At 39.3% G+C, this 26,204-nt stretch overlaps 2 protein-coding genes across 3 annotated transcripts in view; both read left to right on the top strand.

The window, feature by feature from the left end:
• Positions 1–7,275: 7,275 nt before the first annotated feature.
• On the top strand, positions 7,276–11,933 carry ncf1 (neutrophil cytosolic factor 1). Its single transcript, XM_053618626.1, has 11 exons — positions 7,276–7,400; positions 7,503–7,583; positions 7,736–7,811; positions 8,528–8,693; positions 8,780–8,838; positions 9,071–9,193; positions 9,299–9,406; positions 10,120–10,237; positions 10,356–10,469; positions 11,042–11,199; positions 11,360–11,933. The coding sequence occupies exons 1-11, from the start codon at positions 7,329–7,331 to the stop codon at positions 11,488–11,490; spliced, it is 1,206 nt and encodes a 401-aa protein (XP_053474601.1). The 5' UTR covers positions 7,276–7,328; the 3' UTR covers positions 11,491–11,933.
• Positions 11,934–13,452: 1,519 nt separating this feature from the next.
• rcc1l (RCC1 like) overlaps positions 13,453–26,204 on the top strand; it is a 14,106-nt gene continuing 1,354 nt past the window's right edge. For both annotated transcript variants that reach the window (XM_053617974.1, XM_053617973.1), the window contains exons 1-9: positions 13,453–14,452; positions 15,482–15,611; positions 19,052–19,180; positions 19,390–19,456; positions 21,253–21,304; positions 22,634–22,718; positions 22,826–23,007; positions 25,357–25,444; positions 25,741–25,914. In XM_053617974.1, coding sequence (XP_053473949.1) covers positions 14,174–14,452; positions 15,482–15,611; positions 19,052–19,180; positions 19,390–19,456; positions 21,253–21,304; positions 22,634–22,718; positions 22,826–23,007; positions 25,357–25,444; positions 25,741–25,914 — 1,186 coding nt within the window. In that variant the 5' untranslated portion in view covers positions 13,453–14,173. The remainder of the gene's footprint in view (positions 14,453–15,481; positions 15,612–19,051; positions 19,181–19,389; positions 19,457–21,252; positions 21,305–22,633; positions 22,719–22,825; positions 23,008–25,356; positions 25,445–25,740; positions 25,915–26,204) is intronic.

The raw sequence follows: 26,204 nt of genomic DNA, 5'->3' as shown, positions 1-26,204 counted from the left end.
ATACCTGAGAGTGAACAGTGTATTAAAAATGTAAATGAAAGAATATTACACAGAATGTCCGCGATGTTGTATGGCTAATTAGTGTTAACAGGTTGGCAGTAGGATGTATAGTTAAATGGAGTTGCTTTGTAACTACCAAAGAATGTCCGATTAATAATTGTAATGATGAAGAAACTATTGACCACTTGTTAATACACTGTTTACGTTCGGCAGAGATATGGCAAAGAATGAGAAACATTGGGCTGGATATTGAAATATGCGAGAAAACCATAAAATACGGGATATTCAGTCAAGAGATGACAGAAAAGGTCATAGATTTTTACTGGTTTGTCATATGCATTGTCAGTTACAAAATTTGGAAGACAAGGTGTAAAATCATCATTAATCAGTGCCATATCTCTGCCGAGAGAGTATTTAAACAGATTGTGGAAGAATTACTAAGACAAAAAGGAAAAGACGGAAGGACACAAAATAAATACCCATGGACTTTATTGAGACTTTGAAGAGAGATACTATGTAAATATGTAGTAAATGAGGTCAAATATGGCATGAGTTTATGGGAATACAAGTGTAAATATCTTCTGAAAATTTAAATATACCTGTATTGAGTCACCTGTGACAGGCAAATGTTAATAATGTCTCTGTAACATTGTACAAATTTTTTTCAATAAAGCTTTATTTGAAAACGCAATGCTACATCTTACCACTAGGTGTCGCCAACGGACTAGTTTTATTCTCATAATAACCTGCATGATGGTAATTCCGCAGAGGTCGCGAATGAGCTTGTTTTCTTCCCATAATAATAAGAACGCATTTCACTCCTTATGAAGTACATCTTAAACTTAGTCTTTATTTACATCTTGTTAATTCACAGAGGGAATTAATTGACTTGATAATGACACAACTGCATGGTTCGGAAACTTATATATACACTCAAACTAAAACCTTCGCAGAGAGGAGTTGGTATAACTAGAAAAACGTTTAAAAAATAAAATAACTAAATACCAGAGCCATATCTCGCTGCAGTTCTCGCCTGGTTTCCCACTGAATCTAAGCAGCGTTGAGCCCGGCCAGTACCTGGATGGGAGAACTTCTGGGGAAAAACTAAGGTTGATGCTGGACGTGCTATTAGGGAGGCCAGCAGGGGGTGCTTACCCTGTGGTCTGTGTGGGTCCTAATGCCCCAGTATAGTGACAGGGACACTATACTGTAAAAACACATTGTCTTTCGGATGAGATGTTAAACCGAGGTCCTGACTTACTGTGGTCATTAAAAATCCCATAAAAGAGTAGGGGTATAACCCTGGTGTCCTGGTGAAAATGGCCCCCTAATAATCTCCATCCCTGAATTGGCTACATCACTCTCTCCTCTCCACTAATAGCTGGTGTGTGGTGGGTGTTCTGGTGCACTATGCCTGCTGTCGCATCATTCAGGATGCTGCACACAAGTGGTGGTGGAGATCCCCCCGCCCATACTATGTAAAGCACTTTGAGTGTCTAGAAAAGCACTATATAAATGTAACATAACACTAACTAACTAGCTAAAAATTAAATTCTATTAGCATTCATTTAAGTGTTTTGTGACGAGGTAAGTTTTCAGTCCTCATTTTGGACAGCTAGGGGAAAAAGATATTTGAAGGGACTATAATGCACAGCAGGCTTTGCTTCAGGCAAGTGGGAGCTAGACTGCTTTTTGTTGAGTTGCTTCCTCTTTTATACACGCAACCGACAGTTATTTATGTACACACAAAGATGCAACTTCCATGTCACTGCTATTTTGATTTTGATCAGTAGTGGTCCTGCAAGTGTCCTTGGGCAAGACACTGAACCCCAAGTTGCTCCTGATGGCAAGTTAGCGCCTTGCATGGCAGCTCTGCTACCATTGGTGTGTGAGTGTGTGTGTGAATGGGAAATGAGACATAGTGTAAAGTGCTTTGGATAAAAGTGCTATATAAGTGCAGACCATTTACCAATATTCTAGTATTCAACACCATGCACAGCTTTTTTTTGTGTGTGAAATCACACAGTCTGAAAATCATATCGTTGATCACGCCATATTTTTATTTATAGGCCTTTAAACCTTTGCCCTTCTGCTTTTGGTTGGGAAATACATGTTTATAATGTCATTTGTTGTGTGGACGTGTGATGGGTCATCCCCATTTTATGCAACTGGAAACATTCAGAAAGAATGTGATGTTAGATTAAAGAAGTAAAATAGTAAAAATATTTTTATCAAGTGTCTTTAGCCTCCCTAGAAAGCATGAAATCCATCTAATTTGAAAAAGCATGTTGAGGGAAGTGCACATTTATCATGTTTTAGCACGTTTGCCTCACACCTCCAGGGTTGGGGGTTCAAACCCCACCTCCACCCTGTGTGTGGGGAGATTGCATGTTCTCCTCGTGCTTTGGGGGTTTCCTTCGGGTACGCTGGTTTCCTCCCCCAATCCAAAGACATGCTTTGTAAACTGATTGGTATTTCCAAATTGTCCATAATGTGTGTGCGATGGGTTGTCCAGGGTGTGCCCCGCCTTGTGCCCTGAGTTCCCTGGGATAGGCTCCAGGCTCCTCCACAACCCTGCATAGGATAGGCAGAATGGAAGATGGATTGATAGATGTTGAGGGAAGTGTCACTAATTTGCTAACATTAACTGGTAATATTTAACTAAGTATTACCTGTTTTCTGTGCAAATGCAAAGTTAGACTCGTTAATATAGCTAATAGATAGATCAAACACATTTCTAAGGAGCAAATTCTAGCTAATTAAAATTCTAGATAATGGTACATATAGGTAATTTACATGATGTTTAACTTCTGATTAATTCAATAGCAAACTACATAGTATGAGTCATGCATAGTGAGTATGACCAGCTCATAGGAGTGACACAGACTGAATGATATTTTCAGGAAAAACAGCACAGTATGCCAAACACTTCCACTTTTAACTGAGTAAGATTAGTAAGATTAGAGTATACATTATGTATACTGACACTTAAGTATAATTTGTCAAGACTTTTCCCACCCTGGTATATATGTAGTTTTCTGGCTTTCCTGAATTGATATATGTTTCTCTTTTGCATGTATCTTAAGTTATTCTATTTTAAAGTCTGGTTAGAGACAAGTTTCCATTCCAACAAACCAATAAATTCATTGTCTAAAAGGCTGTTTGCCAGAATTCAGCCACAACAACATCCAATGGGTTTTTCCAAGACAGTCTCATGTATATTAGGTGTACTTGATAAACTGGCAACTCAGTATATGTATATGAGAGACACATTGTGATTATAGATCTGCCTTTCAAAATACCACAATATGTATTTCATAAAATCTGCAAACATGGGTTCCACCTAATGTGACATTAAGAGTCTGCATGACAGATATGACTCATATGTTTTAATTTAGCAACAAGTTCTCTTCAGACGTTGAGGGATGGACATTTCTGGCACTCCAGAAATAAAAAAAAAGTGCATCTTGTCAGTAGTTGTGCAATAGGTTACTTGTTACTTGCTTACCAGTAATCCCTAAACATTATTCATTTCATTATAATTCAGGAAGCTCAGGTTGAATGTAGTGTCAGTGCATGGTAAAAGTTCAAATTCTAACATCATACATCACTGAATGATCAGATGAATGTTATTAAGATGATTTAAATAAGTCTAATCAAAGTTTGCGGGTGTTAAAATTGGTACAAGTGAAAGTATTTCATAGATGTGAAATGTTATTCATGTATCAGGCTTTGAGAAAATTATGGAGATTCACAGTGAATAATTTGCATACTAATCTTTACAATTCAACAGCGTCTAATATTTATTTTGTAATGAAATTCTGAGTAGACTGTTTTAGATTAAACTTCTTTCATCGAAATGTTGGTCTATTTTCAAGGTTAATGCTTTCCCACAATGCTGTTCGACTACTTGCTGACAGTGGTGCCAGTGGGATTTAGCCCTCAGCACCAACAAATAAACAAATACCAGAAGCTCTAAACCACAAATCACAAGTATTTCAGGGGGGACTTTTCCTTTAACATAAAGACTGTGGATTATTGGCACGACTGTTTGGGAAATCTATATTGTACTTTATAAAATTTCCCCAATGATTTTTTTTTGTTGCTGGCAAGATTCCAATTTCCTGCCACTTGTACTTTTCTAACCCAGTAACTTCCACTTTTGAAAAAGAGAAGAGTGGGTTTCCTCTTGTTGGTACAGAAGAACTATCATTTTAGATTTTCCAACCACATCCACTAGATGTACCTGATAAAGCTTGAACTGAAATGGGGGGAACGGTGGCTTAGTGGTTAGCATATTTGTCTCAAATCTGCAGTTTTATGGGATTGTTCTCCCCATGCTTCGGGGGTTTCCTCCCCCAGTCCAAAGACATGTGTTGTAGGCTGATTGGCATTTCCAAATTGTCCGTAGTATGTGAATGTGTGCGATTGTGCCCTGCAGTTGTGCCATCCAGGGAACCATCGCCTTGTGCCCCAAGTTCCCTGAGATAGGCTCCAGGCTCCCCGTGAGCCTGTGTAGGATAAGCAGTGTGGAAAATGGATAGATGGATGGATGGAATTTGAAATAGAGTGAGAGATTGTGGCGAGTAATAGGTTCATCAAAACTTTTTGGATGAGTTAGACCATGCTAGATTTTAGTAACACATACAATCAATCTTTGAAGATTGCTTTAAGATTAAAGTCTTAAAATTAAAACAAAAAATGGGGAAAAGTGTAAGAAATAGAGGCTAGATATGGTTGGATGTGTCCTGAAATCGTGAGCTGTGACTCTAAATACATTCAATTACAGATAATGTTTTAAGAAAACTTGCAGTCTGTAAGAAATATAACTAAATGTTCAACAGTAAAAGACCCAGATAATATACTACATTTGACAAACAAATGACATATGAAGCAATTTCTTGTGAACCGGTTGTTGGGAACATAGTTGTGAACCGGTTGTTGGGAACTTAGTCAACTGTATTACATCAGTCTTCATGTCATCTGTAACTGTTAATGTACTATACATTAAAAACCTGTAATACAGCACATTGTTATTCAGAGTAAATGTGAATAAAAATAAAATAAGCAAGGAATAAAATATGATGGGGTTGCTGTTATAGGAAAAAAGTAAATGACGGTGTTGTGATGTGGCACGATGTTACTGTTACCACTTCAACCACATATATTCACACCCTTGGTCACACACAGGGCAATTCTGCGTAGCCACTTGTAAGGTACTTGGACAACTGGGAGGAAACCCAAGAACCCAGACGGACATGGAAAGAACTGTGTGGCTTGAACAGGAGACCCTGGACAATGCTACACCATGCCAACTGCTCCACTGCCACTCCACTGTGTGTTAATGCAATTTGCCAATGATTACAATTTTTAATTCATGAATGAATGGCAGGTCGTACGTTTAATATTGTGGAACATCCGTGAGACAAAGTCAAATCCTGTTATTGCTTATGTTATAGTAGCTATAAACAGTCGTTCTCTAAACAGCATTTTTTTTTTTCTCCCTAAAAAAACAAAAAATGCAGCTCATCATGTTAATGTAAAACTGTTAAGCACACAGTTTCTGTCCTAAAGACCTCCTCGTGGTGGAATTAACTGACTTTTACTAACCACTGACACTGGAGACTCCTTCCTTAAATGTTAACTGTCTCCTTACAGAAAACTTAAACTTACAACTTATTATTGATTATTTATGTTTCATAGTTAAATAGCAACACAGATGTGTGGTGTCTCAAATAGAGTTAAAGTACTATTTGCAGTATTACTGAAGTACAAAGAACCAGAACATGTATCAGTACTGTAGTGAAATGATTAATAACAGAAAAGTGTACAGTGACCAACTGACAGTAGACGTACAAATGAGCATAATGACAGTGACGGTAGAAATGGGCAAGAGGCTATTTAGTATTTTAATAGCTTGCAGGTAAAATCTGTTCTTAAACCTGGTCATGAAAAATGTTTGAAAAGCAAATGTGCTGGTTGTGTGTGTGTGTATGTGTGAGCTGGGTGACTTACATTAATGAGAAAAAAAGTACACCCTACTTTAATTCTATGTTTTTTTAGCTATCAGAGCCTTTATAGAAAATTATGTGGTCTTTACCAACTTCAATAAACAAACAAATAATATCTGGTGACTACAAAAAATCCAATTTCAATGTGTAGTTATTTCCCCCCAAAAAGTAAACCAACATTCCAAAACCGGGTGGGAATACATCCTTCCTACTTCCACAACCATTAAGAGAGTAATTAGCAGCTAGGTGTTCCTAAAGTAATGTACAAGATTAATTAATCATCAAAAAGTGTGACTATCGCTATAAAAGCAGAACTTTTGGCTGTTCGGTGTTCTGGAACACTCAGGTGTGTACTTTCTTTTTCCCAGGACTGTATGTTATATGTAATGATGGAGTCAAAATACAATCAGAAGTATTTTTTATTTTTTTTTTACATTGTTGAATCTTTGCTAAACAGAGAGAACGAGAAACTGTTTTTTTTTTCTCATCTAAGGAAGCATCTGTGTCTAGTCAAGCATAGCCAGTATTACATTTTGACACTGCTGTATGAAACAAAAAGCAAACTCTTACTCAGTACATGAGGACGTGAGCTCGAGCATGTCTGCGATATTGTATTTCCACTTCCTGTTGCGATTTTCTCAACAAACGGCCCTAGTTGTAATAAACCAAACCAAACCAAAAGTTGGTAATGCACAAAGTGGTGAAATACGTTTTGAAGCAACTCATGACTGTTGCATTTTTTTCCTTCTCTTTTTCAATGAACAGGTTCTGAGAGTAAATGCAGGCTGTCCTGGACATATGAAGAAAATATATTTTTTTTATATACATACAAAGTATCTTACATAAGCGTTTACAATCGAGGGGAATGTTTTCTTATCTTTCAAAGACAAGGCCTTAATTTAGAATGTGAAGGTTTACAGACAACCTTGGTTTAGCTCTGTGTGATCAATGTGTAAAACATTCACTATGGTTAATGAACAGCTCAACACCGCATCTAATAATTAAATGGGGAAAAAAAAAAAAATCCTAATAAGATTTCTCTCTTAATGGAATAATTACATTAGGGTGGTGCTTTCACCGGGATTCCAGACACGTGTTTAAATTCTCATATTGCACAAGATTAAAAACAACAACAACAACTAAGACACAACATTTATGGTTATGATTTTAGTTTTGGTTCATGCGAGAAAAAAGGAGGGAACTTCAACACTCCACCTACCGTCATATCTCAGAGTTCCTGTGTGCAAGTGAATCCTATAAATACCAGCGTGTTATGTTTTTTCTAGTTTCCTAGTGTGAATCTTGTCAGTGTTCAGGATGGCAGAAGCGTACGTGCGCCTCATAGAGGTTTTGGGCTTTGAGAAAAGATACTATCCAAGCCAGCATTATGTAAGTAAAATGTGCTGTATTTCTGTAATATGTTGTTTGCAATAAGTTTGTATAATTTTGATGAGGACGAATTTACACTTTGTTCCTTGTCCATGTAATAAGGTGTACATGATCATGGTGAAATGGAGCGACCAGTCGGAGAAACTGATCTACAGAAAATATCCAGAAATCCATACTTTCCATGTAAGCCCATTACTGACCATTATTCACATGCTTTGCAGTAAATAATAAACAGTAAAGAATTTTTTTTTCCACTCCTTGTATACAAAATATTCCATACTAATGCCCGCTGTTTCTAGTATCTAAAACCTTGTGTGAATTTATACTTTATCTAGAAATCTCTGAAGGAGATGTTCCCGATCGAGGCAGGTGACATTGATCCTAAAGATCGCATCATTCCTAAACTGCCAGGTAAGAATGATTGACTCTTATCTATTTCAAGATTGTATTTTATTTTTGTAATCAGATTGTTTCCACTTTATTTGTTAGTATTGAAGAGAGAGAATTGTTTGCACCCTGCCTAGGGAAACACCCGCTTCAAATCCAGCACTGTCAATTTACAACAGTCAAGGAAGTCAGAAAAGTGTAACAATAGTGCATCTGATAATAATACTTGATTCATCACTTGAAAAACGTAAATGAACAGACATTGTAGCAAACTGAACATTCATTTAAGGTTTTGAGACACGTCAACTCCAGCTCAATGCACTTTAAATGTGTCCTTATATTGTCACATCTGCTATGAGATCATTTCTTTTCAGCTATAATAAGAATATTCACAGTGAAGTCTGTTATTATTTTAATGAAGTTTAAAAAGGTGTGAAGTAGAAAGCAGAATTTAACTAGTCCATGTGCATTTTGTGGATTTTACACACATGTGCACTGTTATTTGCTTTCATTTCTGCCAAAATTTTTTTTTTTTTTGTCAACATTGCCTTGAGTTTATAAACGTCCTGAAATTGAAACTTGTGGAGTTTCCCCACAGCTCACACACCTGTCTGTTTGTTAAGTGTGTACAGCAACCAGAAAGAAAAAGAGAAGTTATAACGCTTACAAGGTTGCACAAAAAAAAAATTACGCTGTTTTTTTTAGTTTGACTGAAAAAACCCCCACATGTCCTTTCGTAGCTCCAAAATGGCTGGACACTCAAAAGGCAACCGAGACTAGGCAAGGGACTCTGGCGGAATACTTTCAATCTCTGCTCAACCTGCCTTCAAAGATCTCACAAAGTCACCTTGTCCGAAACTTCTTTGAAGTACGGCCAGATGATGAGAGTCCACCAACTCTGCATCCGTAAGTCTGAAGCACTTAATGACATAATAAGTTCATTAATAAATCCATACAAGGTAATGCCTCATAGACTTGATTTGTATTTGCAGATATAAACGCAATGAGACCTTTGTCACATCCAGGGATAGAGCAAGGACTGTCAACTCTGGTAATATATAGTTCATTGCCATTTTCATTCTTCCACTCAGAAACAAATTCTTAAATTTAGAACCCTAAAGCCTTCTACAGTTTGTCCACTTCGGGGAACTCTTAAGAGTTGAAGTACAACCCTATAATGTAGAATCCTCCCAAAGAATGATTTTTTCTCTCCGTGACGTTAACTTTATCCTCACAAATTTGATGGTCTTATTTTTTTTTGTTGTTTTATTTATGTGGCATAGAAATCACAGGTCCAATCATGCTGGACACCTACAGAGTGATTGCAGATTACAGCAAAAGCTCAAAATATGAGCTCACCCTGAAGGCAGGAGATTTATTGGACATTGTGGAGAAGAGTTCCAATGGTGAGACAGGAATGGAGTTTTCTTATTGTATTGGTCCTGTTTAGCTGTTCCTCAGAAATATATGTAACATGTAATATTATATTATAACCCACTGCCTTGCTTTAGGTTGGTGGTTCTGCCAGTGTGAGGAACACAGAGGATGGGCTCCAGCCTCCTATCTAGAACCACTGGATGGACCTGATGAGTCTGAGGAACCAGAGCCCAACTACGCAGGTCAGTGTGCCATTGATATTGCGATCTGGAAAAAAAAACGGGTCTTTTATTAAACTGGATACGAACAGATTTGTTTATAAATTGTTTGCAGGAGAAATGTAGTATGTACGAAAATACAGAAGCTTCTGAGATTGTAAATTTATGTATAAGGAGATTGCAAACATTGCTTCGAAACGTGATTTGCGAGTTTTACGACACAAATTTAATGAAAATGTTGTGAAACTTTGTTGCTTTATGTTGAGGTTACAACCCAAAACAAATCCATATAAGACAAATTAAGACAAATAAGACTAGCTATTCAAGTAGGACCAAAGAAATGGCATCCTATAAAAGCCAACAAGAGTGAGAAAATTTAGTGCACACCGCACTTGGGATTCACTCTTTTAACTTTTTATCATCATTTTATCATTTTCAGCTCTGTCAGTGTAGCCCTTTATGGAAATTTGTGGGTGTCATTAACTGTAAATGAGCTGTAAATCAGCCATGAACATGCTTGGTAATTTACATGTATCAATGTATGTTTGTAAATCTGAAGAAAATTGCCATTATCAAAACTTTTGTCAGTCTTGTCAGTCAATACGTTTTAGTTCTGTTTGCCCTATGAAAACATTTACACACAACTTTACTAAAAGATTGTTAAATGAGGACTATTGTATGGTGATACAGGTGCAAATGGATCATAGTTGTTGATGACTCATGCTTATATTCAACAGGAGAGCTGTACAAAACCACAAAAGCATACAAAGCAGTAGAGGAAGATGAGATCACCCTGGAGGTTGGAGATACTATTGAGGTCATCCATAAGCTTCTGGATGGCTGGTGGGTGGTCAGGTATGAGAAAAGTCTTCCTTGGACTCTGGCTTTTGATTGCGGTAATTAATAACTATTGAAAGCAGGGAGCGAAGCTCCCCAAATATCCCACTCGAAGTCAATTTTGCATGCTTGACAGGAAAGGAGAGGAGACAGGGTACTATCCATCCATGTTCCTTTGGAGTACTGGGGAAAGGAAGGAAGTGGAGGCTGAAAGGAGCACTGTGACCAGGAACACCCCACCACCCAGGAGGTAATCAGTTTTAAGGAATGCATAAAGATTTTATGTAAAAGCCTAGAATAAAGAGCTTCTCTTTCAGATAAGTTTCCTTATCCAAGTAAAACCCATTTAAGGAAGCTAGATACCTTAACCACTGAAAGACCATTGAGGTTCCATCTAGTGCCCTAAAGGTTCTGTATTTTGTCCCTCTGGGGGATGGAGTCTTCACAAAACCCAACAAGAGAAGGCTTCCATTTCAGAAAGTATTCAGGAAGTTTGAACCTTAACAATCTAAAGAACCACTGATGAACTATTTTTCTATGAATGTGTTGACGTATTTATGACTAATAGAAAAGCAGATTCCATCCAGGACACAGCGTTTTTTGGACTGTTCCCTTAGGGAAAGCCCTTAAACACGTTCCACAGAATCCTACAACTGTTGTAGGATTTTCTACTGTAAAGAGCTTTCAGAAAAGATTCCAATTTAGGTTGATGGAAACATAGACCATGCAAAGAACCCTCAAGGATCCACTTGTTGTAAGAATGTATAGTCAATCTAGCCATATTTAGCATTAATACACTAATACTTTCATCTTGCTCTACAGATCAACTATACGCAACATCCAGAGCATCCATACCAAAGGTCGCCAACGAATCACCCAGGACTCATACCGCAGACAGAGTCGCAAATTCTTACAGCAGCGAGGAAGACTCGTGTCCCAGCCGAGGAAAAACTCCAAATCCACAGTGGAGGGAAGTCCAGGTGAGTGTCAGCATGATAGCTTTACACAAACTAGTTATTTAAAAGGCATAACTTACTGCAAAGTTACTGCATTTTTATTACATTAGTATTCACGTTCATGTCCTGTCAGTTCACATTTCAAGTGTTTCAACTGCATTTGTTCTATGTGTGCATATATAAGACACTGCAAAAGAAGCTGCCAACAACCAGGAAAAGAAAACCCCGGCTATACCTCCTAGGCCTAGCCAGGAGCTCATTATGGAGCGCTGCACAGAGAACACACGGAAGAGAATCAGCATCCATGCCAACTGAGGTGGACTCTGCACCGACCTAAATGCACTGTAGCACTGCACCAGAATGAAGAATGCCAAGCTCGATTCTGTCATTGCTATAGCATTTGTATGACGTCTTTCACTGAAAGTTGCATGGCATGATGCCATATGCCTTAGGTACAGAAACTGCACAGTTTCATTTCCCTGTTCAAGCACATCTGTTTTAAATTCAACCTTTGTCAGTGTCACACAAAACTGTGTTCTACAGGGAACTGGAGGCCTGGCAGTTTAAGAAATGTTAGCAAAGCCCGGAGAAAGCTTCACTTTTGTGCTCTATCTCTATAACCAAGGAGGAACGTAGCAGTTTTAAGCTCTGTGTAAGAATGTTACATAACTGTATATGTAATGTTCAATAAGCTATATTGTTGTTTTTGTTCATTGTACTTTAATAAAAAAACAGATAAATAAAAAAAATAAAAATTATATATGTCTATGTCATTCATTGTATGCAGTGCCTATTGGTCATTTTTAAACGGTTAAATCCATTGTGATGGAGTTACTGTACATACTAGATAATATCCTTTTCTTCAAAATAAATTCATGATGTGGGAGGAATATTTACATTTATAGGCTGTATTTCCCCTCTCTTAGGAAGTACAGGACTTGCACTGTGAAAATACAAAGGCAAATTTTGATATGGTCTCAGCAAAGATAGTAATTGCTATAAAATAATGTTTGGCCTTAAGCATTTAATTAATTTGCTATATGTCACATATTTAAAATATGTATTACACGAAATAGATTGACTGTGTAATTCTGCCTAACAGGGTGGAATGTGTATAAATGAGATGTGTATAAGATGTGCATACTTACAAGGTAGATATTATTACTGGGGACCCAAAACAAAACTTGAGTTAAAGCTGCAAGCAGCACTTTCGGGGGCTAAGTACCCACACTCGGTGAGCCGCACATTCACAGACAAGCTACAATTTTTGTGCAAGCAATCACAGGAAACAGAGCCATAACTACAGTACAGGCAAAGGGATTCAAGAAGGATTTGTAGTTTACCGCATTTGCCAGTCCGTTATGGGAGAGCGGTTTTGAATATCAGAGTTCCTTTGATAACTTTTGCATAGACAGGTCTCAAGTTGATGGAAGCCAAATGTGGTGAGGATTGGACAAAATTTGGAGGAGGAGTAGCAAAAATGGCACTTAGATGGAAGCATTTTTGGCATGTTATTGTACCTTTTGACCAGTAAATAGCACTATCATGAAATCTGTTGCATAGCCTCAGTACATGGTCCTGAGGATGCCTACCAAGATTTGTGTCAGAGTGCAAGGTCATTGCTGAGATACAGCCTCACTTCCTGTCTGATGGCTATGCCATCAGATTTGTTGCAGCATTATGGGCGAACCATTTGGAATATCAACATTCTATTGAGAGTCTTTGTCCAGGTTGGTCTGAATATGTGACACAAGATTTTTGTCAGTGTGCATGGTTATTGCTGAAATACAGCCTCACTTCCTGTATGATGGGTTCACCATCAGATTTGTTGCAAACCATTTGGAATTTCAACATTCGTTTGAGAATCTTTGTCCAGGTTGGTCTGAATATGATTTATGCCAAATCTGGTATTGATTGTACATAGTTTGTAGGGGGAGTAGTGAAAAAAAAGTTTTTGACAATCCAAAATGGTGGAAAATCAAATTAGGCAGAAATGGACATCATAGGGTGCATTGAACTTTTCTTGACCCAGGGAATCCAGGGATGTCTGACATCTCAATGTTGGAGACATTGTTGCCAACAATGTTGTAGACTCTCAGAGTGAGAGTGAGTATATTTGTTTTTATTTAACACAGATTTTAAATTATTTAAAGTCTTAAAGTACTCTTTACACAAATGACAAGTCAAATCAAATTATCATGTCAATGAACCACCTACAAAAGCAGTAATACATCATTCAGGCACTATTTATGTCTTGCTCTAATATGCCTGCTTTTGTATTTTGTGGATGGAATAAAACACATGCTGTTACGGGGAAAATAACAACAGGGTGGTGTGATTCGGACTGACTGTTACTGTCTTTTATGTGTTACACCCCCAAAGTCGATTGTTTCCCTAGTTAATTTAGGATTATTGTTCTCCTATCATTAACTGTAAAAACCCTTCTTCTTATTATTATATCTTACTGGCCAAGTTTCACGCTAGGATGGCACAGGCCACCCTTGACTACCCATTAGCTCCGCCCACGTTTGTCCCTTCTAAAACTTCTACGACCTCGACAGGTTTTTTTTGTTTTTTTTAATCTATTTAATTTTTTTTAAAACAGTTTACACGCCATCTAGCGATCGTTTGCATCATTACAAGCTTTTTCATTCCGAGCCCAACACTTCCTGTTCGTAAGCAGTCCACTGATTGGACCATAAACAATGACGTTACACGTGCGTGTGACTGTTACTAGCCAATCGAAGTGTAAAAGGCCGACTGTCATGGCTGCCTCCTATGAGAGAACATGTCTCAAAACAGTGTAACAGTGAACAGAAGTATAAACTTCTACATGTTATATTAGAAAAAAATTGGTTAATGGGGAAAATATATCTGTATATAACTACATAGTGGATGAGCACGCGAGGTTGACTTTTATTCATTTAGCTAGCTAGCATGGTTATATAGACTTGTACTACATGCTAGCTTTGGTGACTTCTCATTGACAGCTGACGCTATGGCGTTAATCTCTGCTTGTTTTCGTGTCAGACCCAGAGCTGTTCTGAGCTGCCGTTTATTTTCCTCTGCAGCGAAAAGCAGAGACAGAGAAACGCGCGACGAGGTGCCGCAGTTCCGATATGTAGGAGGGCGCCGGAAGCCCACTGATAAAGTGTTCGTGTGGGGCTTCAGCCACACTGGAGCGCTCGGCATTCCCAGTTTTGTGATTCCCGACAGCGGCAGGAAAAAACCCAGAAAATACCAACTGACCCCTTACCGCCTCGATACGGAACAAAAGGTATTGCTTAAAATTGACTCCTAAAACCAAACCTGGAAATAATAAAATGCCAATTCACGCTGCTGCCTGAATACACCCCCTATGTGAAACATATTTGGGACGCTCCACAGGAAGCTGCGTCATCCAAATTTCCTGAAGATCACAGGAAGAAGAAAAGTACTTTCTCTCATGTTGTCCCTTATTTTCAATACTTTATTTACAGTGATCCTGATTAATGAGTTCTGTAACTCTGTCACCCACGTTGTAGATTGAAAGTCATTGTTAATTTAGGTTAAGTAAATCATTAGAATGTCCTTAATCAGTCCGTCCATTTTTTTGGTGATTGTTGCAGCCAAAAATGCTTAATTTTGACGCAGTTTATTTAAAAAATGTAGTTTTTTTGTACTTTTTTTTTTTTTTTTGCGGAAAACTACTTGAATTCTACTTGAATTGAAGTCTTTCACAGTGATGTTTGTTGGTAAATAAGACTTTTTAGCTGTACTCTTGTTCGACACAAATGAATCGAAGAGCGCTTTGGCTGAATGTGTGTTTTGATGACGTCACATGATGCGTCTTGGCCCAAATCTCCCGAAAGTCTGTGATAATTTTGAAAAATTGCAAGCTTGCCCAAATATTACGACGCTAGCTTGATTTTGCGTACATTTCTGCGACCGCAAAATCCTGGAGGGTCTGAATTAATGCCCTCGTGCCATTAGCATTTAACTGGCCTTTTAATTTAATCGTTTTATTAGTAAAGACACCTTGTGTGGTAATAAAAATAAAAAAGGGATCGTTCTCTGAGACCGGTTAAATGCATGGTTTCTTCAATTCAATATTTGGGGGGGGGGGGAGATTAACACAGTGACTGTGTTAATCTACACAGTCACTGTGTAGATTAAACGCTCACAGTTTATCTGACTCACATTTCCAAATAAAGCAAAATATTAATATTTAAAAAAAAAACACAGCCTTAAATCTGAAATATAAGTGTAATGTTTCCATGGGCGTTTCCATGTGCAGCTGTTATTTGAATGTTCCCTACCCCAACAGATCTCTTCAGCAGCCTGTGGTTATGGCTTCACATTATTGGCATCGAATACCAAAGACGTCACCAAAGTGTGGGGTATGGGCCTTAACAAAGACTCGCAGCTGGGCTTCCAACGCACCCAACACGATCGGTGTAAGTTGCCCCTCACTACACCACAGCTCTGAGCTCTGAAACGTTTTGAAACAGATGGCTGTAACACCTGCTTCAGTGGCTCAGTGCTCAGAACTGCAGAAAATAAAGCTCTAGTTAGTCCAATGAGAAATAAGTCAAATAACAGAGGACTGAGAAACAAAGTGAGATTCGTGAGTAAACGACTATCTACAGGTGCATTTCAAACATTTTAATATCGTGGAAAAGTTCATTTTTTTCTATAATTTAATTAAAAAAGTGGAACTTTCATATATTCTAGATTCATTACACATAAAGTGAAATATTTCAAACCTTTTTTTTTGTTTTAATCTTGATTATTACGGCTTACAGCTCATGAAAATGAGATACTGGAAAAATCCAGTATCTCAAAAATATTAGAATAAAGAATTTATAATACAGCAATGTCGACCTAAGGAGAGCTCTAATCATCGAATTAATTCAAAACACCTTTTTATTAAAAACACTGTTGCTCAGTGGTCCAAAGTCCTCTTTTCAGATGAAAGTAGATGTTGCATTTCATTTGGAAATCAAGGACTCAGAGTCTGGAGGAAGATTGGAGAGGCACAGAATCCAAGTTGCTTGAAGTCCATTGTGAAGATTTTAGAGCGCTTCATGCTTCCATCTGCTGACGAGCTTTATGGAGATGCTGATTTCCTTTCCCAGCAGGACTCGGCACCTGCCCACAGTGCCAAAACTACTAATAACTGGTTTGCTGAGCATGGTATTACTGTGCTTGATTGGCCAGCCAACTCGCCTGACCTGAACCCCATAGATAATCTGAGAGACACCAGACCCAACAAAACAGACGAGCTGAAGGCCGCTATCAAAGCAACCTGGGCTTCCAGAACACCTCAGCAGTGCCACAGGCTGATCGACTCCATGCTACACTGCATTGATACAGTAATTCGTGTAAAATGATTAAAGCCACAACCGAGTATTGAGTGCATAAATTACCATACTGTTCAGAAGGTCAACATTTCTGTATTATAAATTCTTTATTTAATATTTTGAGATACTGGATTTTTTATTTCCGTGAGCTGTAAGCCGTAATCATCAAGATTAAAACAAAAAAAAGGCTTGAAATATTTCACTTTATGTGTCATGAATCCAGAATATATGAAATTTCCACTTTTTCAATTAAATTACAGAAAAAACTGAACTTTTCCACGATATTCTCATTTTTTGAGATGCACCTGTATAGCTTTTATAACACAAGTTATAACAAGAATTAACTTATGACTTGAGGATGTTCCACAATATTAAGTGTAGCTATAAACGTACTAAAAAATATGACGCCAATCAAAAATTGTAATTTAAGAGCTTGACACGACGTTGATTATTGTCCTCTAACTGCACGTCCCATTGTGTTTAATTCCTTACTGGCCAAACCCTAACCTTCTAAACATTTTAATTTATGTCGTAGTAATTGGATGCAACTTCATACACCTAAAACAGGGGGATGCAAGTGCAAATATGCAACAAAACTTAAAAACACTGAAACATACATGATTAAATTTTGATCCTCCTAAACAAGAACACTACTTTGCCAAGTAAAAATATTCCCAGCTTTAAACTAAAGAGAAACCTGGATCTGCTCTTTCAATTTCCTGATGCTTAACCTTCGAAGCCTTAATACTTTCTTTTCCTAATATCTTGCCACACAAAGCACTTCAAGTTGAATACAGTTAGTCTCCTTTTTTTTCACCTCGAGGCCAAGCTTTAAAAAAAAAAGGTTTTTAATTTTGACTGTAGGCCTACGTGTACTCCGTCACGCCTCAAGCCTTCTGTCATATCGCTACTGTAAAAGCAAATGATCAAATCTATTATAGTCTTCTCATATTGTTTCTTGAGGCTTGGTGTTTCAGTCAGTATTGGCTTAGAAGGAGTTGCTGATTTCTAATGCCAATCATTATTTTAGATCTTTCTCTTTTGAAGCAGAGAGGGGTTATAATTTTCTACATTCATGCATATGAGTCATTTATTTAATAAAAGCCCTCTGGCTGTAGGATGTACGTGACCCAGCTTGGGTCTGCAACTGAATTCCACCTCTATGGTTAGATGTCATTCTGCGTTTAACATGTGAAAACTGTAATGCGCCAGCCTTTGAATGCCTTCTGCCTTGGGTAATTATCCAAACTGGTGTAAGAGGAGATGAATCACACTGTTGACTCATGCTGGAAAATCAGCTGTGACTGCATTAGTGCCAGTTTGCACATAACCAAGAAGTGTGCAGATTTTCTAGAGGAGCTCGGCCTCGTACTTAGTTTTACAGTTGAGATATTCTCGAATTCTGTTTGTTAAATACAACCACAAAGTGGCCTGTGCTTTTGCTTTGTGATTTACTCTGCTCTAGCAGTCCATCGTTTTCCCGTTTGCAAAGATTTTCCGCAGCAGATTCAAACCCAGAGCTATCTGCATCCTGGCTGAGTGCATCACAAACAGTCCCCTCTGAAAGTATTGGAACGGCAAGGCTATTTCTGTTGTTTTTGCTGTACACTGAAGACACTTGGATTGGAGATCAAAAGATGAATATGAGACAATAGATGAGAATTTCAGCTTTCATTTCCTGATATTTACATCTAGATGATGATAATGAGTCACATATACATTACAGCACAGTGAAATTCTTTTTTTTTTTTTTTTACTTCCCATACCCCAACATGCCAAGTTGAGGTCAGAGTGCAGGGTCAGCCATGATACAGCGCCCCTGGAGCAGAGAGGGTTAAGGGCCTTGCTCAAGGGCCGAACAGTGGCAGCTTGGCAGCACCGGTGCTTGAACCCCGACCTTCCGATCAGTAACCTAGAGCCTTAACCGCTAAGTCACCACTGTTTAACAGATGTGTTAAACAACTTAGAACATGGCACCTTTCCAACAGATTGATTTGTTTAAATAGGTAATAGCTACTCTTGGTTTGAGCCCTAGGTTTCGCCTGTGAAAACTGCATGTGTTGTTAAAAAGGATAAACCGACATGAAGCTCAGAGAGCTGTCTATGGGAGAAAAGCAAGCCATTTTGAAGCTGAGAAAATAGGGAAGTCTATCAGAGCCATTGCACAAGCATTAGGCGTAACAAGTACAACAATGTTGAATGTGCTGAAAAAAGAAATTACCCACCGGTGTACTAGCAACCAGACATTGATCAGGTCGGCCAACGAAAACAACAACGACTGATGACGGAAACATTATGTATTAAAGAATGGCAACTAATATTTTTGTGTGAAGTTAATAATACCAAGAAACAGCAAAGACTTAGCGGAAAACTTAAATTTACAGCTTTACTTCCGACTGTTACAAAGCCCTGACACTGGAGACTCCTTCCGAAAAGTCAATTAAATATCGCATTATAAAAAGCTTCACCCTACCTGTTATAGAAATTCTTCTTCTTTTTCGTCGTCGTCTTATTGTTTTATTCTTGTGCTATAGACAAAACTTATGACTATGTGCTGGAGCCATCGCCTGTGTCTCTGCCGCTGGCGAACCCTCAGGAGACACGCGTTCTCCAGGTGTCCTGTGGTCGAGCTCACTCTTTAGTGCTCACAGACTCTGAAGGAGGTAAGTGGAGTTTCTGTCAGAGCTGGATCAGTTCTGCATTTCATATGCGAATGAATTCGAATTATGTGGATGGATGGAGCTGATCCAACATTTGTTCTTTATAAGTAGGTGCAGATTAATTCCAGTGTTCTTCGAGTTAATGGACATGCTTATTTTCAATAAACAACTGTTAATAGTAATTGTCATCTTTTTGTTCCCTCTCGCTCCAGTCTTCAGCATGGGTAATAATGCCTATGGCCAGTGTGGAAGGAAAATCATTGAGGATGAAGTTTACAGGTTGGTGTCCTAGTTTTAAACCCTGTAGTGTTTTCTACATAAGAAATGCAGCAGCGACTGTCAAAGGTCTATCTCCGATGTCACGGATGATATTCTTTAATGTAGCTAATCGCAGAATTGTGTTTTGTTTGGTTTTGTCTGTTGCCTGGAATTCTAGATTCACTCCTTTTGAAAATTCACATTGCATAGAGTAGCAAAGAAGTACGCAATTTGAGACTCAACTAGTTTGTTTAGCAGAAGGATATGGATGTGGAAATTTGTCCATTTGTTGCTGAACTACACTTGCGCAGCATGTCAGGAAGCTGATAAGTAGCACGTATTCATTTAAACGTGGCTTGTCTGAATGTGACTCCGAGTAACATTTAAACATATTAGTGCACAAAATCTGTCTTTTGCTATTTCTAATATTAATTGGAATGAAAATAAAGATGAGATTGTGAGTTTCTCTCGTGACTCTACGTGGGGAGGTTCACAACTGATGGAATGTTAGGTTAACATTGTTGCTATCTTTTGCGTTTTTTAAAAACGAGACCTCTGAAGGTGTGCTGTGGTATTTGGCACCAAGACGTTAGCGGCAGATCCTTTAAGTCCTGTAAGTTGCGAGGTGGGGCCTCCGTGGATCGGACTTGTTTGTCCAGCACATCCCACAGACGCTCGATCGGATTGAGATCTGGGGAATTCGGAGACCGAGTCAACACCTTGAACACTTCATGTTCCTCAAACCATTCCTGAACAATTTTTGCAGTGTGGCATGGGACATTATCCTGCTGAAAGAATCCACTGCCATTAAGGGGTGTACTTGGTCTGCGGCAGTGTTTAGGTAGGTGGGACGTGTCAAAGTAACATCCACATGAATGCCAGGACCCATGGTTTCCCAGCAGAAAATTGCCCAGAGCATCACACTTCCTCCGCCGGTTTGCCTTCTTCCCATAGTGCATCTCTTCCCCAGGTAAGCGACGCACACACACTGGGCCATCCACATGATGTAAAAGAAAACGTGATTCATCAGATCAGGCCACCTTCTTCCATTGGTCCAGTTCTGATGCTCACGTGCCCATTGTAGGTGCTTTCAGCAATGGACATGGATCAGCATGGGTATTATGACCAGACAGGCTAGCCTTTGATCCCCACGTGCATCAATGAGCCTCGGGCACCCATGACCCTGTTGCCAGTTCACTGGACCACTTGGACCAATTAGCCATTGAATACCAGGAACACGTCACAAGACCTGCCGTTTTTGGAGATGCTCTGACTCAGTCGTCTAGCCATCATAGTCTGGCCCTTGTCAAAGTTGCACAGATCTATATGCTTCTGTATCTTACTGACTGTTCACTTGCTGCCTAATATATCTCACCCCTTGTCTGGTACCATTGTAACAAGATAATCAGTGTTATCACTTCACCTGTCGGTGATTTTAAGGTTATGGGTGATTGGTGTATAATCATATGCAGTATGTTAATCCAGTGAGATTTTCACTCCTATAACTCAGTGAAAGTTAGAATCTTCTTGGAAAGTTTGAGGCCCGCTGCTTTACTCTCATATGATTTAGATACTTCAGTCCTTAGAAATGGCTCTTTCCAAAAGTTTTTGGGAGGAAGTATAACTTCTTCAGCTGGAAGTCGAGGAGCACATTTGTCCCCACTAAATATTTTAATATTTATTTATTAATCAAAAGTTTGAGGGCATTACATGACCTCTTGGAGTAATTTTGTTAAGACATGCATGCACATTTGAAATATCATGCTGTAGATGATACTTGGTTCAGTGCTCAGGTCTTATTTCTGTCCTCTTTGCAGCGGCAGCCATCTTGTCCACAAGATAGAGGGATTTGATGGTCGAGTTGTTCAGGTGGGTGAATGCGTCTGTCCTGAATGTTTTATCATCAGAATGTATTTTGCTGATGTATTGTGGGAGAAGAATTGCTTTAAAAAACCTATGATTAATAAACTCTATAAAAGGACACAATGGGAAATGATTTCTTTGAAAGGACCCCTGGAACACGGCTCATTACAATTACAATCAAAATTATTCAACCCCCATTGCAAATCAGGTTTATTGTCGGAATTTACAGACTTTCAACAAATCAAACAAAAGCAACTGAAATAGTTCAACATAAGGAATGTTTCAAGTGGTTTCCCCAAATTCACCTGAAAATTATTTCTCCAGTTTCAAAGTTATTCAACCCCTTGAATAGAATCCCTCACAACAGCACAAATATGCAAAACATATGTTGTCTCAAGCACACATGATGCAATTAATCAAGCGCTTCATTAGTTGCTCCAGTTGTGCTTTAGCTGGAACACATGAAATACCTGAACTGGCTAGGGGCAGAAAATATATTAAATACCTGGACGGGGCAGAAAAAGGAAACTGTCGACGGCTGCAACCAGATTTCTGAGAAGGTAGGTTGTGGAAAAAGCCTGCAGCAAGACTTGGTGGCAACAGGTTTCAATGAGCACCATAAGCATTTGTTGTGTTGAACTATTCCAATTGCTTTTGTTTGATTTGTTCGTTGCAAACAGCTGAAAGTCTGTAAATTTTGACAATAAACCTGATTTGCAATGGGGGTTGAATAATTTTGTTTGCAACTGTAATACTGTTTACCTGACAAACTCTTTCTGGTAGGAGCTCAGTCTGATTCCTGATTAATAAACCAGCTTTATTGATTATTGTCGCAGGTAAGGTTTAATTCTGATGACTCTTCCATGCAGATCAAGTTTGTGCATGCAACACTGCACAGTATAACAGAGCTAAACCTTCTTGCAGGTCATACAGGGGATTTGCTTTGCCTTCAGGGCAGCATACGGGCAGTTCTATCTAAGAGTTTACTCTGTCTTCCGGATCTTGCCTTGAGTTGCACACTTCCCCTTAACTGCAATTTCTTACTGACATTTTTAACAGTGAAAATTGCGAGCTGGAAGTACTTTGGTATCTCTTGTAGGGCAAAGAGGTACCCGTGGTTAGGTTTGAACAGTCAGAAAATGTATTTCGCTCTGGGATTGTTATATTTAAGGCCTAACCAGCAGAAGTTATGCTTGCTTCAAAAAGCAATAAAATATCCTCTTTGGCTGGGGTGCCTATAACATACAACTGTATGTTATGTACAAAATATAATAATGTTACTACCCATACTCTGGAGAGAATTTTTTTTGGTAAATAAACTGTCCTGTCCTCTAGGTGGTGTGTGGGCAGGACCACAGTTTATTCCTGACTGAATCAGGCTCTGTGTATGCCTGTGGCTGGGGCGCGGATGGACAGACAGGTCAGTGCTTTTCGCTTTTGCGCCTTTTCTCAGAGGCTGAAGCATGACCTATGATTGTGATTAAGCGAGTGATAAGGAACAACCTGAGCTGTTATGTAACTCCTCAGGTCTGGGCCATCACAACAAGGCTGCGTTTCCTGTCCCAGTTGGTGGTGACCTGGAAGGGGTCAAAGCTCAGCAGGTCAGCACGTATGGAGATTGCAGCCTGGCTGTGTCCACAGAGGGTCACGTCTTTGGCTGGGGCAACTCGGAGTACCTGCAACTCGCCTCGGTCACAGAGACCACTCAGGTACGATTTAAGCAAAAGTCCACGAAACAAGTTAGTTCCAGTTCCCTCATGAGTCTTTCTTATATCAGAGAAGGGGGCACAATGGCTTAGTGGTTCGCACGTTTGCCTCGCACCTCTGGGGTCGGGGGTTCAAATCCTGCCTCGGCACTGTGTGCGCGGAGTTCGCGTATTCTCACCGTGCTTCAGGGGTTTCCTCCCACAGTCCAAAGGCATAGTCCATATGTAGGCATAGTCCATAGTGTGTGAATGTGTGTGCGTGAATGTTCCCTATGATGGGTTGGCACAATACCTTGTGCCCCGCGTTCCCTGGTATAGGCTCCAGGCTCCTCGTGACACTGTGTAGGGTTAGTGGTATGGAAAATGGATGGATGTTACAGAGAAACTGCAAATCGTGAAGTCCTTAAGACTTTCCCATGGTAAAAAAAACAACAACTTACTGACACTGGAGTGTCCTTAAACAAAGCAGCGCCATATCAACGATTACATGTTTTTCCTTGAAAAAGAACACTTTTTGTTTCTTTTCTTGTTCCAGCAAGTGCCTCTTTCTCTGGCAAAATCATTCTTCGATTCATTGGATAAGATAATTAGTACATTTATTTGGGGAGGGAAGCCACCAAGGGTTAGTAAATCTTTATTGCAGAAATGTAGACTTAGTGGAGGACTTGCATTACCCAATTGTTAATTCTATTACTGGGCTGCGCACATTCATAAACTTTGCTACTGGGTTAAATCTACTGGATCTTCTTGGTCTAAATTGGAACTATCTTCTTGTAGGGAATCCTCTTTAAATACAAAACTCTCCCTATATACTGATAATCTAGCTGTCCTCAACACACTTATGACTTGGTATCAGTTTAGACGGCGCTTTAAATTTGTAGGTGCATCCTCTTTGGGTCCTTTAGTCAACAACCATCTATTTCCTCCATCGTGTTTGGACTCCACATTTTCAGTGTGGTATGACAAGGGTATTAAACAAGTTAGAGATTTGTATGCCGATGGTGTGTTTGATAGCTTTGCCAATCTGGCATCCACTTATGACCTCCCTGTGACGCGTTTTTTTCGGTATTTTCAAATTCGGAATTTTGTTTCTAGATGTTTTCCTGATTTCCCCTCTGCGCCTCCTGAGCAGGCTTGGGAAATCTTGTTTTCAAACAATCCACAGCAGAGAGGAATGATTTCTAGGATTTATGATTGTATTCTGGCGCTAGGTAGTGAGTCGAGTAACAAAATTAGGAATGCGTGGGAAACTGAGTTAGGAGTACAGATAAGCGAGGCGTGTTGGGAACGTGCTATAGAGAGGGTACAGTCTGTCACATCTTGTGCTCGTCTTGGACTTATACAGTTCAAAGTTTTACACAGAGTCCATCTGTCCAAGTCGAGACTTTCTGTGATGTATCCGGACATAGAGGACAAGTGTGATAAATGCCATGGCTCTTCCTGCCATCTTGGCCATATGTTTTTCTTCTGCCCTGATCTCCATGGTTTTTGGTCTGTTTTTTTTTTTTTACCATCATGTCCACTATTCTCAGGGTAGATTTAAAACCTTGCCCATTGATTGCTGTATTTGGGATTCCTGATGACTCAGTTCCATTGAGCTCGATACAAAAGGATGTTATTGCTTTCACATCCCTTACAGTAAGACGTTCCCTGCTGTTGCATTGGAAGTCTGCTAAATACCCATCTATCTCCCAGTGGCTAAAGGACGTGATGTTTTTTCTAAAACTCGAGAAAATAAGGTATACGATGAAGGGTTGTACGGACAAGTTTTTTTTATAAATGGCATCCCTTTATCGTATAATTTATGGAGTTACAGACACTTCCCACTTAAATGTTTGTGCCTGTTGTTGGGTCTTACAATATCTATATAACCAGCGATAGTTATTGGGTAGCCATGATGAGCCGGGGGGGGGGGGCAGGGGGCAGGTACTTTTAATTTTGTTTTCCTTTGTTAGTATAAAAAGAAAAAAAAAACTGTGAATGTTTACTCAATTTGGTTTTTTTTTTCTTCTCAATGGAATATTCGGGAAAGGGAGGGGAGGAGAGAAGAAAAAAGGTGATGTTCGGCAGACATGTTCGGCAGAAATGTTCGGCGGAAATGTTTAGTTCAGCATAAATGTTCAATAATAAAGAAGCTGGAAAAAAAAAGAGAAAGAAGAACACTTTTTAAATCCTTTTATTAGCTTTATAGGTTATGTAGTGTCCCTGTGTGAGCTGTTACATGGGATTTGGCTAATTTAACTCAGCATTCAAGATTATGTTTCTCTTCCTGGAACACAACTCAAGATTTCTCAGTGTTTTGTTTAGCTTGTTAACGTGAACTTGTGCTGCACCTGTCTTGTCATTTCGCAGATCAGCGCTCCACGCTTGCTTCCTCTGAAAGGAGTAGGTAAGGTGATGCAGGCGGCGTGTGGGGGAACTCAGGTTGCCATACTCAACGGTGAGTTCTGTGTCTTTGCATGGAAACGACGAATTTGTTTTGCCGCACACTGTTAACCTAATCAGCCGCTTGCTTAATTAGAAATCTTGGCACGGTATAAAAGAGCTTGCTAGATTGTTTTGAATCCACCAAAGTGATTTGTAGTGTTTAGACACACGTTCTAGATATATCTCCGTATTGCGTCCTGGCAGATTTCCAGTTGCAATTAAAATGAAATGATCATGTGATCTCACTAGGTGTCCTTGAGGTCGGTGCAGGATGAATCAAGCGATGTAATAGGAGATGTTTGTTTGCAGAGGATGGAGAAGTGTTTGTGTGGGGCTATGGGATCCTAGGGAAAGGGCCTAATCTGGCCGAGTCCGAGACCCCAGAGAAGGTGCCAGCGGCGCTTTTCGGGAAGTCAGAGTTTAACCCGACGGTAAAAGTGTCTCACATCCGCTGCGGGCTCAGCCACTTCGCAGCCATCACAGGTGAGGCGTAGTGCAAGTGTTAGAGCTGCAGCACGTAGGAACAGTCAAGTGTTTGCAAAACTTTGCCTCCCCTTTGTTTTTTGAGAAAAGATGTATGTCTGAACAGGTTGGAGACACGCATTAGACAAGTCCTGTACAGTTGTGCTTGAGAGCCTCCTTCTAAAAATATTAATAATAAATGTTTATTATTTCACCATATCAAGGATTACATGTGGGTTTTAATCGGTTTATGTGGAGCATCCACCAAACACGCCCCTGTGTCAGTAGTTGAATAGAGACCATAGCGTATT

Source organism: Ictalurus furcatus, chromosome 28 (genome assembly GCF_023375685.1).
Source record: "Ictalurus furcatus strain D&B chromosome 28, Billie_1.0, whole genome shotgun sequence".
In the NCBI taxonomy this organism is placed as follows: Eukaryota; Metazoa; Chordata; class Actinopteri; order Siluriformes; family Ictaluridae; genus Ictalurus; species Ictalurus furcatus.
The sequence above is the reverse complement of the archived record's forward strand: the minus strand, read 5'-3'. Positions and strand labels throughout refer to the sequence as shown.

What these genes read in the sequence shown, in the direction of transcription:
- ncf1 (XM_053618626.1), top strand. Translation starts at nt 7,329, where the DNA reads ATGGCAGAAGCGTACGTGCGCCTCATAGAGGTTTTGGGCTTTGAGAAA. An exon ending in AGCAAGGACTGTCAACTCTG is followed by an intron (nt 8,839 to 9,070) that starts GTAATATATAGT and finishes TATGTGGCATAG; the next exon opens with AAATCACAGGTCCAATCATG. An exon ending in ACCAGAGCCCAACTACGCAG is followed by an intron (nt 9,407 to 10,119) that starts GTCAGTGTGCCA and finishes TATATTCAACAG; the next exon opens with GAGAGCTGTACAAAACCACA.